The 14,257-nt window shown below is 31.2% G+C and overlaps 2 protein-coding genes across 2 annotated transcripts; one reads left to right on the forward strand and one right to left on the reverse strand.

Moving 5' to 3' along the window:
- Positions 1–5,051: 5,051 nt before the first annotated feature.
- LOC136982449 (uncharacterized) lies at positions 5,052–5,730 on the reverse strand. The gene is made up of 4 exons (XM_067278933.1): positions 5,642–5,730; positions 5,460–5,548; positions 5,103–5,380; positions 5,052–5,056 (listed from the first exon to the last, which is right to left on the reverse strand). The coding sequence occupies exons 1-4, from the start codon at positions 5,714–5,716 to the stop codon at positions 5,052–5,054; spliced, it is 447 nt and encodes a 148-aa protein (XP_067135034.1). The 5' UTR covers positions 5,717–5,730.
- Positions 5,731–10,478: 4,748 nt separating this feature from the next.
- Positions 10,479–11,558, forward strand: LOC136982450 (uncharacterized). The gene has a single exon (XM_067278934.1). It carries the CDS (start codon positions 10,479–10,481, stop codon positions 11,556–11,558), a length of 1,080 nt encoding a protein of 359 aa, XP_067135035.1.
- Positions 11,559–14,257: the final 2,699 nt, after the last annotated feature.

A 14,257-nucleotide genomic window follows, 5' to 3' on the forward strand; every position in this document is an offset into this window, starting at 1 on the left:
GATTTTGCGTTGATTGTAATGGATATTCTAAGGCGTAAAGTTTACTGTGAATTAGTTCTAAATTCAGAAAGAAAAGTTGAAAATAATTTATTTTTCGACAATTAACGAGAACTGATCTTTGGATATAATACTTGGATATAAGTGGAAGTATGTATTATTGGACTACTAATTTATTTGTGCATATAATTATGTAGTTCTAGTTTCGAAACATTTGTTTTTTAGTATTTATAAGCGTGTTATTTAGACATGTGTACCAATTTAGTGCTAAAACGTAGAACTACATCAAAGACCGATTAGAGGTTTTTAGAAAAACTTATCCTTTAACAATTTGATTTGATTATTATGGTTAGTGTTCATGTGTATTGTTGTACTGTAAATTACTTCGTTTTACTATGTTAGAGAAAGTAGGTCGCACATTGGATTGAGGACTGTTCACTTTTCAGAGTGAAGCGGACCCTCTCAGTGAAGTGTGTTTTAGGGAAGTTATGCATTTTTTTTCTGATGCATGCCAATGATGAATATTGATTTCAAAATTAAATATTAGTCAATGACGATCTCATATGTAATAAATCTGAAGATGAATATAAAAATATTTCTACATTTTTTTCATTGTTTTGTTGTTTCTTAAAGTTTAATTTATTTAAATTTATTATACGTAAAGTAAATTTATTTACCAAATGCTAATATTTTAAACTGCTTTAATATTTCGGTGTAAATTTGAACAACGAATTTTAAAATTTTAAATAAAAGATATACTGAAATTTTTTTTTATTTACAATGATTATGTCACTTCTACAAAAAGTAGAACACGAGACGACCTTCACCCACATTTCAGTCTGGGGGGAAAGACCGCCAGGTGTCATAGTTATAAACATAACAACCTTTACGTCAGCTACCGTTGTGGATGAAATTCGTTAACTGTCAATTACAATTTCTTGCATTTGATTCGCAAGTTGGAAAAAATCGTCATTACTTAAATGCCTAAAACTTTATAAAAATATATAAAATTGAAAATAAATTCAAAACTTTTGAAAAAATCGTATTGGATGGAAAATCAAAAAAGAATTTAATATAAATTTGAAAAAAAAATTTAGCAAAAAACTACCGCGAAAAAAATTCATATATAAAAAAATTATGTGACAATAAAGAACGATTTTTTCTTTACTAGACGTAACTGTTTAAATTTTTTTTTCTAAACGGAAACGGGAAAAACGCGTGGGAAAATTCTTAAAAATTTTTCCCACGCTTCTTCTCCACAACTAAGTGGTAGCGTCATGTCTGACTGTTCCACTGTTAAGAGGTTAAAGCTACAAAGGAAGAAGGCAATAACGAACACTCCAAAAAATTAAATATGTTGGAGTACACCGAGATAAATCAAATATTTTTTTAATAAACACAGCCAACACCGGAATTAAACCGTCAGATTAATACTCTGAAGCATATAACAAGGACGAAGTAACAACTGAATTAAAATTCCTCAGACAATCACTCTACACATCTGAATAACTGCCAGTTTTAATACAAGCATTCCTTTTAGAAATCTGAATGTGGGAGTTATATTTTCCATTATGCTTAAATATTACACCTAAATATTTATATTGCAAAACTACTTGTATTATATTATTTCTAAACCACCATTTATGATAGAAAAAATACGAAAAAACAATGACTTTAGATTTTAAAATTTCAAAATTTCCCACCTGCTTTGCTCTTGCATGTAAACTAAACCCCTTCCTCCAAACAATGTATATAACTACATTATCAATTCTACGTTGATTATTTATATAATCCATCTTTCGTTCCAGATCCAACAATTTCTTGTTGATATTATTAATAGGGAGAAAACTCTATTCAGACTCAACCGAACCCATTCTTGATTCAATATCGACTAATCTGTCCTCAAAACCAACGAGTGCCTCATCCACATTCTTAATCCATTCCGTTAGATGTACAAGTTGCCATATAAACTCCTCCACATTACTATTCAGAGCAACATGCATGCGCAATAATAAACGAACACCTGTTACCTCAAAGCTCTGATTTTGTAATGATTCCACAACCTTCTCATTTGGCTGGGACTACCTATTCTTGTGTTCTCTTTGGGACAGTCAGAAAAAACGTCTTCCTCTTTACTCCTTGAGACGTAATAAACAGAAAGGCTTACCTAAGAACAGAAGAAAAATTGATTATCACGTCGAAACAGCGGATAGTCTTCCCAATATACATAATATAGACTTTTCACAGGGTAACACTTTCGATTCCACAAGGGCAAATGCTATGTGCAATCTGTCTCACATCAGTAATGATATACAGTATTATAGTCATTCGATTACTGTGACAATGATGCGTGCATTTCACGCTTTTTCGTAGTAATTAAGTGAATATAATATATATCATTTTAAAATTATATCCTATTTTATAAGAAGTATATTTAGTTTATTATTTTCTTAAATTTTTGCCAATAGATGGCTTTACGTGTAACCCAGAAAATCGAATGGAGATAGAAATTAATTAATTTATAAAAATTCAATAGATATTTTGGAGTGGAGTGTACGACATTACCTAAATTAAAATTATTTGGAACATAACTGCTGAGCTTGGTAGCAATTGTTCGAATGGCCTAAGAGTGTATAGCGAACAAACAAACAAACATCCTCATGTATGTATATATAGATTAAAATAATTCTCTTAATTATTGTTGAAGCTCCATGTGAAGTCGTGGCCATGGTTTAAACAGCTCACTTTTACTATTCTTTACTACTTGTAGAATATAAACGTAATACTGAAAACAATTACACCAATTGTGGTTTGTTTTAATTTTTAAACAAGAACAATATACAAATCTTTTCTGTTTCTTCTATATTATAAAATTTCCTTTATAAAAAATAATAAAAACGTTTTTCTATTTTAAAAAACTGTATTTTTATTTTTAGCATCCAATAAGTCGGTTACATTAATGAATTTCCAGTTAATTTACGTTAAAAACATTTATAAGATTGAACACAATATGAAAAAAATTTATCATAGTACAGTTTTTACATTACTTACTTAAAAGTTTTACATCAAATTCAATTTACATTAGAATAAAGTTACATTAAAGTATATTTAACAAAAAATATAATATGAAGTTTCTACAAGAATTAAGAAAATTATAAATTATTGAATTTTATAAAAATAAATTCCTATTTAAATTCCCAAAAATAATCGTTAATAATTACATTATTATATAACGACAATTCCCCAATTTAATTACATTCATTAAATTGAAATAGGACTTTCTCTAATGGATGTAATTGAAGCTAACTTTACGAACTTAACATGCAGGTGCTGGCTGTAAATTAATTAATGAATAAATCTGTTTAAATGATGATTATTTATGAAATGAAAATGTCTATCTACATGATATGAGCTCCATCTTGTACATTTGAAATTACCCACGCAAGCTAAATATTTTATAAAGGAAAACTGAATTTGCAATTAAAATACAAAAATATCTTTAAGATATTATCGATATACGTGATAATGAGCTTCCTAGTTATAAATTCTAGGTTTACAATAGGCTTCTCTGGTCATATTATATATCCAGTTTATATGTTTCGATACATCAGTAAAGAAATCAGGCGAAGTTTTCGTTTGACACGTAGAAACACCATATGAAGTAATTCCATAAGCAACGTAAAAATTATTAATTTGTACGAGAAGCGCCGATCCGGAATCTCCCTGTTAAGAACAAAATAAAATATAAGTTAATTAACTAGATTTTTTAAAATTATAATAAAATGGAGAAAGAACTATCTCAGCTGATAGTGGTTTCAAGTGTGAAGTCAAGATGTAGCTACCCAAACTAATGTTACATTAAGTTTCTGTGTTATTGGTATATGTGTCAACATCTAAAAACTTATTAACTATGTGACATGTGTTCAGTATTGCAGCTTTCTGTAGTGCCATGTATATGGTTTTATTAAGGTTTAATGTTATTAGACTTTTGTGTAGCGTGTGGTATAACGCCAGTAGAAGAGAGGACAACAGAAATAATAAATACCTTATCCATCTTCCACATCTGTCTTTGGTACAGAGGTGTCTATTATATTTATTATTATGTTAGGTTTAGTGAGTTACACTTGGTTGACACCGATTGCTGGGTACTATGCTGGAACAGTGTCTGGCATAGAACCCAGCAACCGGTTAATAAGTTCAAGTGTTGTTTGTGGGATAAGGTTGCTGTGTATAATTATTCTTTCTTGATCAACAATCCTTTGTACGATGACAGTGAGGTGAAGATATTATTGTGTGAATCTACGGTGTAGTTAAATTTTTAAAATTATAAATTGCGAAAAATTTAACGTAAAAGTGATAATATCGTAAATTGCCGATCTGGTGTTTATCGTAAAAAATTGTGAAACTGCTTACATTTTAAATTTGTATGTTTTTCTCAGATAAGTTTAATAACAATCGACTTACGAATGAAAATTGGTATTTTGGTTTATATAATGATTTATTATCATCATTAAGCGTAAAGACAGGCGTTTTCTGCTCAGACATTTACCGCATCAAAACACATGTTAGTAACTATTCCGATTTCTTTTTCCTGAATAGCGATACATTAGACCAGTGGGATCCACTACGTTTATACTTAGCCGATGAACTCAACATAAACGATATGACTTTATAGCATATATTTATATATTAAAGTTTTAAAAAATTGTTATTTTAGTAATGTTTACTTGAAAAAAAAAACCTTCGGAACATCGCCCATGCGACCTTCCAAATGAGGTGCCTGCCGGGAGGACTTTCAATAAGGAAACTGGCTCTTGCCATATTTTCCCGAATATTTCCGAAGAATATTAATTTTAAAATGTTTATGTAAAAAATACTTATATATTACGTACGTTGCAAGTACTTTCTCCATTACTTCCTGCAGCACATATCACAGAATTCTTTTCAGACTCAGTCATCCATGACTCCTGACAACGTTCCTTCGGTAGAATCATAAGGTCAGCTCGCTGCAAAACAGAAGAACTATCTTCTAAAATGGATAAAAGTAAAAGTAATTATTCTTTTAATAAATTAAAAAAAAATTTTAATGAGCAATTTATATTTACTGTAGAAAGTCTTTCCCCAACCCCAAACGATGCATGGCGTATTGGGACTAGGTTGAATATTTAGTGGAGGTAAAGCTACAGCTTTTAAATCTCTTCCTAGAAGAACTGGAGGAGAAAATTCAATGATACAGATATCATTGCTACCGTGTAAACGGCGTATATATCCGGGATGCAGGTAATATTGCTTAATTTTTCGAAGATAATTTGTAACACCGTTATTTTCTCGAAGATCGTAAGCACCGATATTCAGCGTCATAAATCTTATTAAAAAACCTGCCCTAGAATATAATATATTTTATTTATTCAGATTAGCGAATGGTTTACATTTAAATTATATTATTAATGTTCATTTCTTACCCATACAAGCAGTGAGCAGCTGTCATCGAATGCCTCTCAGTAATTAATGTCGCAGCGCACATCGGACTATTGTTCATCATAATAGCAACCTTTCACAAAACGTTGAACAGATTATTCAAAAGATTCTCCTAATATATTCCTTCTTCTTTATATTTAAATATAAGAAAACTGCCTCAACTTACCACAAAACGAAAATCGTTTATCCTTGCATTCTGACCGTTAACGACTCTTGCCTGTCTAGCATATTGAAAATCCATATCCGTTACACATGCTGGTCCTTAAAATAAAAATAATATAATTAGAAAGATAAAAGAGAAGCACAATACTTATATTAATTATATCCATTATATCCATATTATTATATATATTAAAAAAGAAATAAGTTACTTACTATTATCTTGTTCGTAGGAACTTATCTAGAAAACGTTTGAATTTCAAATTATTATGAATAATTATATTAACGAGGATTATTAGCGAGATAATATTTTACAATTAAACGTACCTGTTGTTTTGTATAAGAGCAAGAAACGGTGATAAATACTATAAAGAAGAAAGATATATTACTTCTTAATAAAAACATTTTAAATTCTAATTCTTTATGCTTTTTCTTCAATCAGAAGCACAACAAAAATAACTGAATATGATATCGACTTGAATGGACTCAAATCTAAAACAATGGAATTTGTTTAACATACGATAATTTCTTTGAATGATTGGAAACGAAATCCCTCGTGATATAATCTAATTTCTTATTAGTAAATGATATATCCTAGCATAGAGTTTAATTTCAGCTCGTCGAATTTTTGTAATTTAGAAAGATGGGGATGTTATTATATAGCAAAAAATATAATGATACGTTACATAAAACCCATTACGTAATCTTTGTTTTTATCAGAGATGATTCTTCAATATAATGGTTTAAAATTCGCAAATTCATTTCTTTAATACTACATTGCGAATTTTATTTGTCTATAGTTTTGTATTGACTAAAATAAATCAATTTTTTGAAATTATATTTTTGAACTCGTATACTATAAGACTACAGAAAATAATTTTCAAACTTTATTAAATAAATATTAATAACGTACTCTGTAAATTAAATTAAACTTTCATTATGAAAATATCGGGTGTACTGCCAACGTTTTAGGAAGGCAATAAGGACAGTTGCCAAGAGTATTAAATAACAAAAGTAATCTTTTTATTCTACTACTGAAATGAGCTCTATGACGGCTGGATAGTCGAGGAGAGTAGGCATCAGCGTAATATTTTGGGGATCCGAAATCGAATGCGGGTGAGTTATATTTCTTGGGGGATCTCTTCAGGATATGTCGAACCACTCGGCCGCCTCCAGGCAGACGTTCTCCTGCAACTGAATGATGATAACATACAGTTGACTACCAAAAAATTAGCAACAACTTAAGTGTTCCCACACACTCCAAAACTTCAAAAATTTACACTCTGATGCCAACACAAAAACTTCCCAGCACACAGAATAAAGGTGACTTTAGGGAAACCAGCCAGTCTGGGCTGGAAGGTTCATCCACTTTACCCATACTTTGCGCCTATTGACTATCATCTATTTCGCGTCCTGCAGAATCATATTACCAATAAACAGTTCAGTGATAATACCCATTTGAGAACGACACTCGAGATTTTCTTCATAGAAAAATTGCAGTCGTTCTATACTTACTGTAGTGAAAGTTTGCAGCAAAGATGGCGAAATGAGATCGATATTGATGATGAGTACTGCAAGACTGAATTGTAGTCGTTGTTGAGTTAATTGTCAATAAAGGTTTTTTTTTCAAAATGACTAAATTGCATCTTTACAACCTAATACAGGTATCAAAGCCTGAAATTCCCATCTTGCCTAATGTTTTTTTTTCTTAATAAAGTAAATATTGCATTTCTTTGTTACATATAATTTAGAGTGTTTATTATTGTGCTGTATTTATTTTATTGATTGAAAGGCTACATGTTGTCAGTGGCGTAGCGAGGGGGGTGCAAGGGGGTGTATCATGCACCGAACTCCACTCGCAGAAGGGCGCCCAAATAGTCTCCAAGGCAAACTATATATGTTTCTGGAGGGGGAGAGGGGCGCCAATAAAGTGTCGGGCGCCAGTTATGTTCGCTACGCCACTGCATGTTGTCATCGCTGATGTTCACAAGATTACCAGATTGAGAGATCAAATGAAAATTTATTTCCCAGAAGTAACACGAGGAGCTAGGAAATGTCGCACTTGTAATTGTCTTGATACGTGTCGTTTGAAACGTTTACATCTCGAACATTTACTTTCTATCGATAACAGTTAAAACTCTGATAAATAAATAAATAAATAAAAATACTATACTCATCATTATAAGGTCAAAATTAGGTTTAACGTATGTAAACATTTGTAGTCACAGATAGTTCTGAATATTTTTACCTGAACGTTACCTTATCCATTCCTATTCCGTGCATGGTAGTGCCCACAGACCCCATTAACAGGACTGTAGATCTCAGGCTTCTTTTGTGTACATAAGACATCTTACGAGTGTAATCCGCAGTACTGACTGACACACTGACTTCTGATCTAGATAGCCGGGATTCAATTCCCTGGAGTAAGCAACAAAATATTAATTTCTGCTTTGGATCTCATTTGTCCTTCATTGTAATGATTACAATACACCAATCCCTCTTTTTAAAACACGGTCGACAAAAAGAACACTTATCCTCTTTTTACCAATTAATTTCTACACGAGGAAAAAAACTGTCTTATTGTTAGAAAAAGTAAATTTTTTGTTGAAATCAAGAGTTAATTTATCTTTTTTAAGCACAGACAGTGCTATATGTATTATACATCAGAGAGAGCTGTATGCTGATTTTGCTACCTTGTGTTTACTATATTAACGTACAAATAATGTTAATAAATGATAAATGATGTTATAGTAAAACAAGCTCGTGTTTCTTTTGCAAATTGCTTATTTTTTCGTTCCAATGAAGTTGTGGATCCTATCAAGTATTTTCTTACGAAATGCATGTACAGGAGAAAAGACAGAGAGGCAGAGGACTGTTAGTGTAAACAAACTTTGCCCTATAGAGATAGAAAGGAAGGAGATATAGAAATAGAGAAAAAGTATTATTAGAAGAGGAGGAAAGGAAAGTAGAAGGTTTGAGATCCCAAAGGTGCCTCGCCATTTATTAATAAGTATTTTTTACATCAATTATAATAATAGTATTACAATACAATTTACAATATTTGTGTATACAGTATATACAATTTATGACACGTTTTCAATAGCGACAATAGACTTTACAATACAACTAAGCTACAATACAATTAATTCATGTTTGAATTAAGACAAGGAATACATTAACGAATTTTATTAAAATAAAATATATATTTCCAGTAAATCAATTCTATATCAAATTATCCATAAATTATTTTGTAATAAGTTTTGACAGGAATAATGTTGTTATGATGATAAATTATATTAGGAAAATGTTAAGTCATTTTTTTTATAATAATTTTGCAAATATAAAATAATGATAAATTCATTTAATATTTTGAAATTTTGTAGAAAAGTACAATCTAAATAATAACATTAATACTCAATAATTATTATGAAATTAGTCATTAAAATATTGAAAATCGTAATTGAAATTTGAAGTGAAAATACTGCTAGTGTTGTTCTATGCTTACGATTTTATCATCAAGGGATTCATATTATAAGAACAAACAAATATCTGCTTCGATCTCTTATCCCCAGAGAGTATTATTAGAGTATTACGTTCATAAGATTTTGCCGGGGACTAAATAAACAATAATGTTTGGACAATATTACTTCTGTATATTTGGAAGTAATATCGAAGAAACGTAGAATCGTTTTCCCCACAACTATCATAAAATACTTTATTAGGAATTTACAAAATTTAAGAAAATTCTTAAGTAGACAATACATAAATGTAAAACAATAAAATAACAATTCTACGGCGGAGTCTACCATTTATTTGAGGCTACACTTATATGTAAAATGTGCCTATGAAAGGATTAAGGAATATACTTTTAACATAAATGAAGTAATCCGAAAACGTTTTCATAATAGAAGAGTAATATAAAATATATCATTAAAGTACATATAGAATTGTTATATTGTTTCTCAAATTATTAACTTCAAAACAATGTTAAAAGCTGATATATTGAAATATAATTCGAAAATTTATGATCGAGATCTACAAACAATAAAGGAAATTAATATATCGTAACATTAATTATTATTTGAAACATGTTATATTATTATCGATTATTAGTGTTATTAACACTGCATTTGTAATATTTATATATATGTAATTAGTTGGATAATCGGAAAATCTCATTTTAAAATATGATTTATGAATGTCGTAAATTTATATAATATATTATGTTTGTAACATTGACGAAGTCATTTTTATATATTACTTAACAATTATTTGTTAAGTTAATTCAAAAATACGTTTAAATGTTTTCATGAATTGTACTTTTATAATAAATAAATTCGATTATTTTAGAAGGCATGATTTTACCAATGGCTACGATATTTCCTACGATTTTGCATTGATTTTGCAATTTGCTCTTATACTTTGGCATTAAGAAAGCTTTTTTTCATATTTATCCAATAAATATAGAAAAAAGCTTTCTTAATGCCTACGGGACGAGAGGAGTTAACTATATACGAATTTCCGATGGAAACCGGAAGTCACATTATTTTAATTCAAAACTTTTTCCCTGAAAGTAGTTAATTTGATGAAAGGCACGACTCCATTTGTAATGGAAAAGTATGATGTACGGGGGGCAAGACACTACAGTACTAATTTGAGGTGGAAGATACACACTTTAAATAAGGTAAATTAAAAACTACGATTAAAAATTGCATTGTTACGATGTCACAATAAATAATTGTTCGTCGTAACATTATTATTCGAGTTAAGAATTATTTCTTATAGCAGAATATCCTCATTAGCTAAATTGTTTCTTAACGTATTTAATATTTAAGTTGAAAAAGATGTCTTCGGATCGCTCGGGTGAAGAATTACATCGTTTCAAAAGTGCATCACCGGCAATAGACGAAGATGGGGATATATATTACGACCCTATTAATTTGGAAGACGGTTTGGAAAGTCTAGGAATAAAGAAAGACAGCCAAAATTTGGAATTAGGGTCGGAAGATAAAGAACATAAATACGAGTTAAATGTGAGTTTAGGAGACAGAGAAATAGAGACAAAAACAAAAGTATACAGTAACGATAAAGAGGTAAAACCTACTGAAATTAGAAAATCAGTTATCAATAGTTTAGGATACTTGATTAAAATCATAGGAGAAACTTTATCTACCGAAGACATGGACGAAATCATTCAAGAAGACGTTAACTGCGACGGAAATGTAGGTTTGCATAAACTCTTAAAAATATTCGAGAAAGAAGACAGTTTAGACGATGATATCAGTAAAAATGATGCGAATTCTAATATAGATGCACCCAATACGCCTAACATTCGAGAATTAAGAAAAAGAATGATTTGTATAGGTACTATAACAAAATCTTTAGGAAAAAATTTAACAGAAGAAGATCTTCAGGACATATTAAATGAAGATCTGGATTTACAAGAAGTGCCGATCTGTATGGACTTTGCAAAACTTTTAGAAATCATGGAGAGGAAGCTCTGGGGATTCCAATTAGGTATTCATAATGAAGGGGTATTAGAATTAGGAAGAAACGATATTGTAACTGTTCAGCATATACAAACTGTTTTGACATCATTAGGAACAGTTATGATCGGTCTCGGGCAAACCATTTCGGACGAGGAATTCGGACAAATATTGAAGAGAGATTCATCCGATGGAAATTCTGACTTTTCAAAATTGATATGTAATATGATAGAAAAAGAGATAAAAGAATCCGATTGCGGTGTCGATATTATTAGAGATTTTGGCGTTTTCGATTCGAGAGGAACAGGTAATAGGCCTACTTATGTGGAAGAACTTCGCGATGCCATGATGAGCGCAGGAGATATATTCGGCCAGAGAGAAATGGCAGAATGTCTAAAAGATATAGAAGTTAATGAATATAGACATTCAGCTACGTAGATTATGTCACCAAAGTGTCGATGAAACGAAATCAAGAGAAATAAATTTTTTACAAATGCTACCTTCAACATTATTCAAAATCCATCTGTTTACTTTAAATATAAGAAGGATTTACTATAAATAAAAATTATTTTTTCGCCATTTACTTAATTAAACTTAAATCTGTTTAATTAAGTGGTACTGACGGGCAACCCTATATATACCAACAACTTCAACTCACGAGTCTTCACGGGTGTGTTTACGTTTATTGTCAGATAGCAGTCGATCGCCACCCTGCAGATTTAACTATCGCAGTTAATTTTAAATTGGAACGATTGCTTTTCGAGATTTCTTGAAATTTTCGCAGATAAGTTATTAATCAACGAGACTCACTCTAATAAACTATACCACAACACCTCAAATATATATATGTTACTGTGAAAGACCGATATCTGACAAATGTCGAGATTCTCCGGTGAATATCAGCATTCACACAGTTGTTTCGTGTATGTACGAAAAATTTGCTAAATATCATTATCTATCACTTACAGTGGCAAATGTCGACATTCAGCATGCACTGATAGTGAATGTCGAATAAAAATATTTTTCTTGCGTTAAGTCAAAAATGCAACTTTTTAATATATGATATATGTCAAAATAGGAGAAAGCTTGAGTAACAGCAATGTTACTTAAGCAATAAACTGTTGAACTTAAGACGAACAGTATATTCTTAATCAGAAAAGAAAAATAATACCCATAATAAACTTACACGTAAATCATGTGATTAACGTCATACAATCTCATTTATTGCAACAACTTAAACTCTTATAACACTTTGAATTGCACAAGTCTCCCTTGCTTTTACAAATGCATTTAGTCGTGGAACACTTCTTTTTGCGATTACAGCCTTGCCTTCCACTTCTCGAATTAGTTGCAGCTGCTTCTATCAGGGATAAATCTTACCTAACCTAACCAACAAACCTTGCATAAGACTGACAAACAGCAGTGTTCGAGAGTATAACTTTTCGTTTTGACCTCCGCCAAAGCTTATCTGTGCTTGTCGACATACACCGGCGATTGCTCGAATGTATAATAATACTAGCAGATAGGCCCGGCGTTGCTAGGGCAAAGTAACGATAGCGAAGATTAAAGTTATTCTTGCATTCTGTGAAAAGGTTATAGTCAATCTTTTCACAGAATGCAAGAATTGGGTTCCCCTGTTTCCAGACTAAGAGAATTTTTAGGTGGGTCTAAAAATATTTCGATTTCCCGCAAAAACGAACAAAAACTGCATCTGCGTCTTGCATGTCACTTTCTCTTAACACTTCCATTGTTACGTAACACTTCCATCAACGATGGAAGTGTTAAGACTTAATCTTGTCCCTATTCCCCGTGGGGAGGAATTTCGAAAAATCTCTTCTTAGCGTGCGTTCTCGTGACGTACCCTAACTGTGTACCAAATTTTAACTTTCAACTCCTAACCGTTTGGGCTCTGCGCTCATTATTATTATTATTATTATTATTATCATCATCAACTCGTCTCGATTATATCGGTCTTTCACCGACGTATTCTTTATGTGTCGATATTCATCGGAGAATATCGTCATTCTCTAATTTCGGTCTTTCTAATATGTTATATATATATATATATATATATATATATTGTTATAATTATTCCGTTAATTTTGTATTTGAATTTGTTCCGTTGTATCTGTGTGAGAAGCCGAGTTCTCAAGGCGTAACAATTCGAAGCCCTTCTTTTGCAATGGTCTGGTGAAGACCGCTCACGTTGTCACTGGATGTCTAGGAGGTCATAAATAGAGTGAGAAAAGGTCGCGGATAAGTCGATAGGGCCCATTGTTTGAAATAAGACAGGTTGATAAGTTCGCGAATGACAAAAATTTAATATTAAATTAATAATATAAATTAATTTAATATTAACCTCTTATTTTTCTATATTTAATATAGAACAATAAGAGGTTAATCTTATAATATAATCGAGATGGGTTGATAATAATAATAATAATCAGCGCAGAGCCCAAACGGTTAGGAGTTGAAAGTTGAAATTTAGTACACAGGGTACGTCACGAGAACGTACACTAAGAAGGGATTTTTCGAAATTCCCCCCGTGGGAGAGAGGGAAAGGATTAAAGCTTATCCTAAAAAACTCAGCTTCTACTGTACTATTTTAGATGCATTTTTTTGTTTTTAACTGCGCTTTAGTAGGGTACCACGCGGGGATGAAAGAAGTGTATTCTTTAACAATGGAAGTGTTAAGAGAAAGCGACGTGCAAGATTTACAGGCACAGATGTGGTTTTTTGTGTTTTTGCGGAAAATCGAACATATTTTTAGACCCATGTAAAAATTCTGTAATTAGTCTGGAAACAGGGGGACCTGATTCTTGCATTCTGTAAAAACGGGTAAGATTGGCTATAATGTAATAATCTTAATCTTCTCTATCGTTACTTTTTGCCCGAGCAACGTCGGGCTTATCAGTTAGTTACTGTTACCGTGGTTTCACCTCTTTATTAACTTCTAAATTCTTTATCCGATATGGACCAGATTTTTCATACTTATTTTTAGGACAAAAACCTGCAGGCTATAGCGTGGCTTTTAGATGAATATGGAGTTATAATAAAAACTGACGAAGTTACTGATGACTGAAAAATACTTGAAATCCTCTTTGAAAAAAAAACTGAGGAAACCAGTTTGAAAAAGT

The sequence above is a fragment of the Centruroides vittatus genome, unplaced genomic scaffold (assembly GCF_030686945.1).
Source record: "Centruroides vittatus isolate TY-2023 unplaced genomic scaffold, ASM3068694v2 contig_836, whole genome shotgun sequence".
In the NCBI taxonomy this organism is placed as follows: domain Eukaryota; kingdom Metazoa; phylum Arthropoda; class Arachnida; order Scorpiones; family Buthidae; genus Centruroides; species Centruroides vittatus.